Source organism: Cryptomeria japonica, chromosome 6 (genome assembly GCF_030272615.1).
Source record: "Cryptomeria japonica chromosome 6, Sugi_1.0, whole genome shotgun sequence".
In the NCBI taxonomy this organism is placed as follows: Eukaryota; Viridiplantae; Streptophyta; class Pinopsida; order Cupressales; family Cupressaceae; genus Cryptomeria; species Cryptomeria japonica.
This window is the reverse complement of record NC_081410.1, coordinates 8,214,237-8,216,349: the sequence shown is the minus strand read 5'-3', so window position 1 is coordinate 8,216,349 and position 2,113 is coordinate 8,214,237. Positions and strand designations below refer to the sequence as shown.

At 45.0% G+C, this 2,113-nt stretch overlaps 1 protein-coding gene across 1 annotated transcript; it reads left to right on the top strand.

The window, feature by feature from the left end:
• The first annotated feature begins 330 nt into the window (after positions 1-330).
• On the top strand, positions 331-708 carry LOC131070035 (uncharacterized). Its single transcript, XM_058005589.1, has one exon. It carries the CDS (start codon positions 331-333, stop codon positions 706-708), a length of 378 nt encoding a protein of 125 aa, XP_057861572.1.
• Positions 709-2,113: the final 1,405 nt, after the last annotated feature.

The following is a 2,113-nucleotide window of genomic DNA, read 5'->3' as shown; positions in this document are numbered from 1 at the left end:
ACTAGTGACAGGGTTGGACATTTCGTGAACCACGTCATCAAACTCCTCACAACTGCATTTAAAAATTTGCAGTCATTGTCCAGCCCCTATTACCCGTGAGCCAATGGGCAGGTGGAGGCTACCAACAAGATTCTGGTGGGAGTGATTTACAAGTCTTGCAATGTCGAGGGAGAAGATTGGGAAGAAAAATTTCCTTCGGTCTTGTGGGCCTACTGCACAACCTACAAGGTGACCACTGGCCAGACTTCGTTCCAACTGATGTACAGGTAGTAAGCTGTTGTGCCAACCAAATTCATGGTGCCAAGCCTTTGCATTGCAATCGAGAACAGAATGGGGGACATGGAGAGCCTGAGGGAGAGGTTGTATGTCTTGAACAAGTTGGATGAGAAAATAATGATGGCCCAGTGGGCTATGGAGGCAGCCCAACAAAGGAGGAAGCTGTGGCACAACAAGCACTTAAAACGAATGAGGTTTGCTCCAGGACAACTGGTACTGAAATATAATGGGCGTAATGCGATTAAACTAGGAAAATTCAAGGTAAGATGGTTAGGACCATATAAAGTCTCCGAGGTGGCCGAGAATGGGGCAGTGAAGTTGTGGACACTTGATGGACGGGAGGTTGTAGGAAACATCAATGGGTCAATATTAAAACAGTATCACGAGCAGAGGCAATCGACTGACCCCAATTCCTCCCGAAGAAATACTTAGAAAAAAAAATAATAATAAATAAATAATAATAATAAAATAAATTAAATTTAGTCGTACGAGAAAAGTACTGTATGGTGGGAACCATACGGAAGGGGAAAAAAGAAGAAAAAGTACATTGTACGGTAGAGCCGCATGCACACCGTACGGTGGAGCCATGATCATTTGGTAGAGCTGCGTGCTCACCGTTTGGTGGAGCCGCGTGCTCACCGTGCGGTGTAGCCGCGTGTTCACCGTGCGGTGACGTCATGTGCTCACTGTACAGGGAGCCCGTATGCTCACCGTGCAGTGGAGCACATGCTCCTGAATGGTGGAGCACTCCATGCGGTGTCTCCTGTATGGTGGAGGCGTATTAATTCTACTTTTGTTTAAATTTCGGAAACTCCCATTTGCAAATAACACAAGTAATCAACGATAATATCCCAAATTCAAAAGGCAAAGTCATTCCATTTCTTGAATACAAACTACTTCCATTTCTACATCAGATGTGGAAGCCATTCCCTTCCACTCGAGCGCTAGCAAGGAGAGCATAAATAACCATGCTACCGAGAGTGACGAAATCTAAAAGGAAGCAACTGTACAATTAGGATCACTACTGAAGGGTCCCATGATTGGAGGAAATTAGGCACGTGCAAAGTTGGTTACCCTAACCCTATTTTTAATATTAAAAAGGGCACCAAAGACAAAGGCAAAATTATTTAATGGACGCTAGCGGTGGAAAGAATTGGAAAAAGCAGTTGCGCTAGTTACCTACTACAGTGTCGTCAACCTCTGGGAACAAGAAAGTTGTTCGGATTCTGCCTTCGAGTGTGAAGGTCAAGGGCGGCATGACTGACAGGAGCAAAAGAAAAGGAAAAAGGTGCAACCCAAAGTGCAGCAGCAGATGGCAGGAAAGAATGATGTGACCATGGACACCATTACCTTCAAGGGTTTGAGTGGAATAGATTGTAGGAAGTGGTGGAACGAGATCCCGCATGATGACCTTATGAAGACCAGCTACGACTTGCACAGATACAGTGGCCCATCTAGATGCCCATTTTCTGCATTAAGGATTTTGAGGTGATGTTGTGGGCCATGATTGGTGCCTATGACCCACACAGGCAATAGTACGTATATGATTATGAGCACCAACAACTTACAATGTCGTTCGCTTCCACAGAATTTACAAGAGTTTTTGGTATTCCGGGGGTGCAAGGAAAGAAAGTGGACAAGGGGCAGAAAATATTCCCAGATTTAAAAGATAAAATTCTCAAGCTAATGTGTCGCGATGACCTCACACAAGTCGAACTTGATAGTCTCCAACATGCAAGAAAAGGAAGAGGTCTAAAGAAGTCATTCCTGAGAGAGGGGATATGGCAGTGCCTTCTCGGTGTATTGAAGAGCTGCCTAATGGGAGCGAGTAGGGATT

Coding starts and splice junctions, on each gene's coding strand:
- LOC131070035 (XM_058005589.1), top strand. CDS start 331: ATGGGGGACATGGAGAGCCTGAGGGAGAGGTTGTATGTCTTGAACAAG.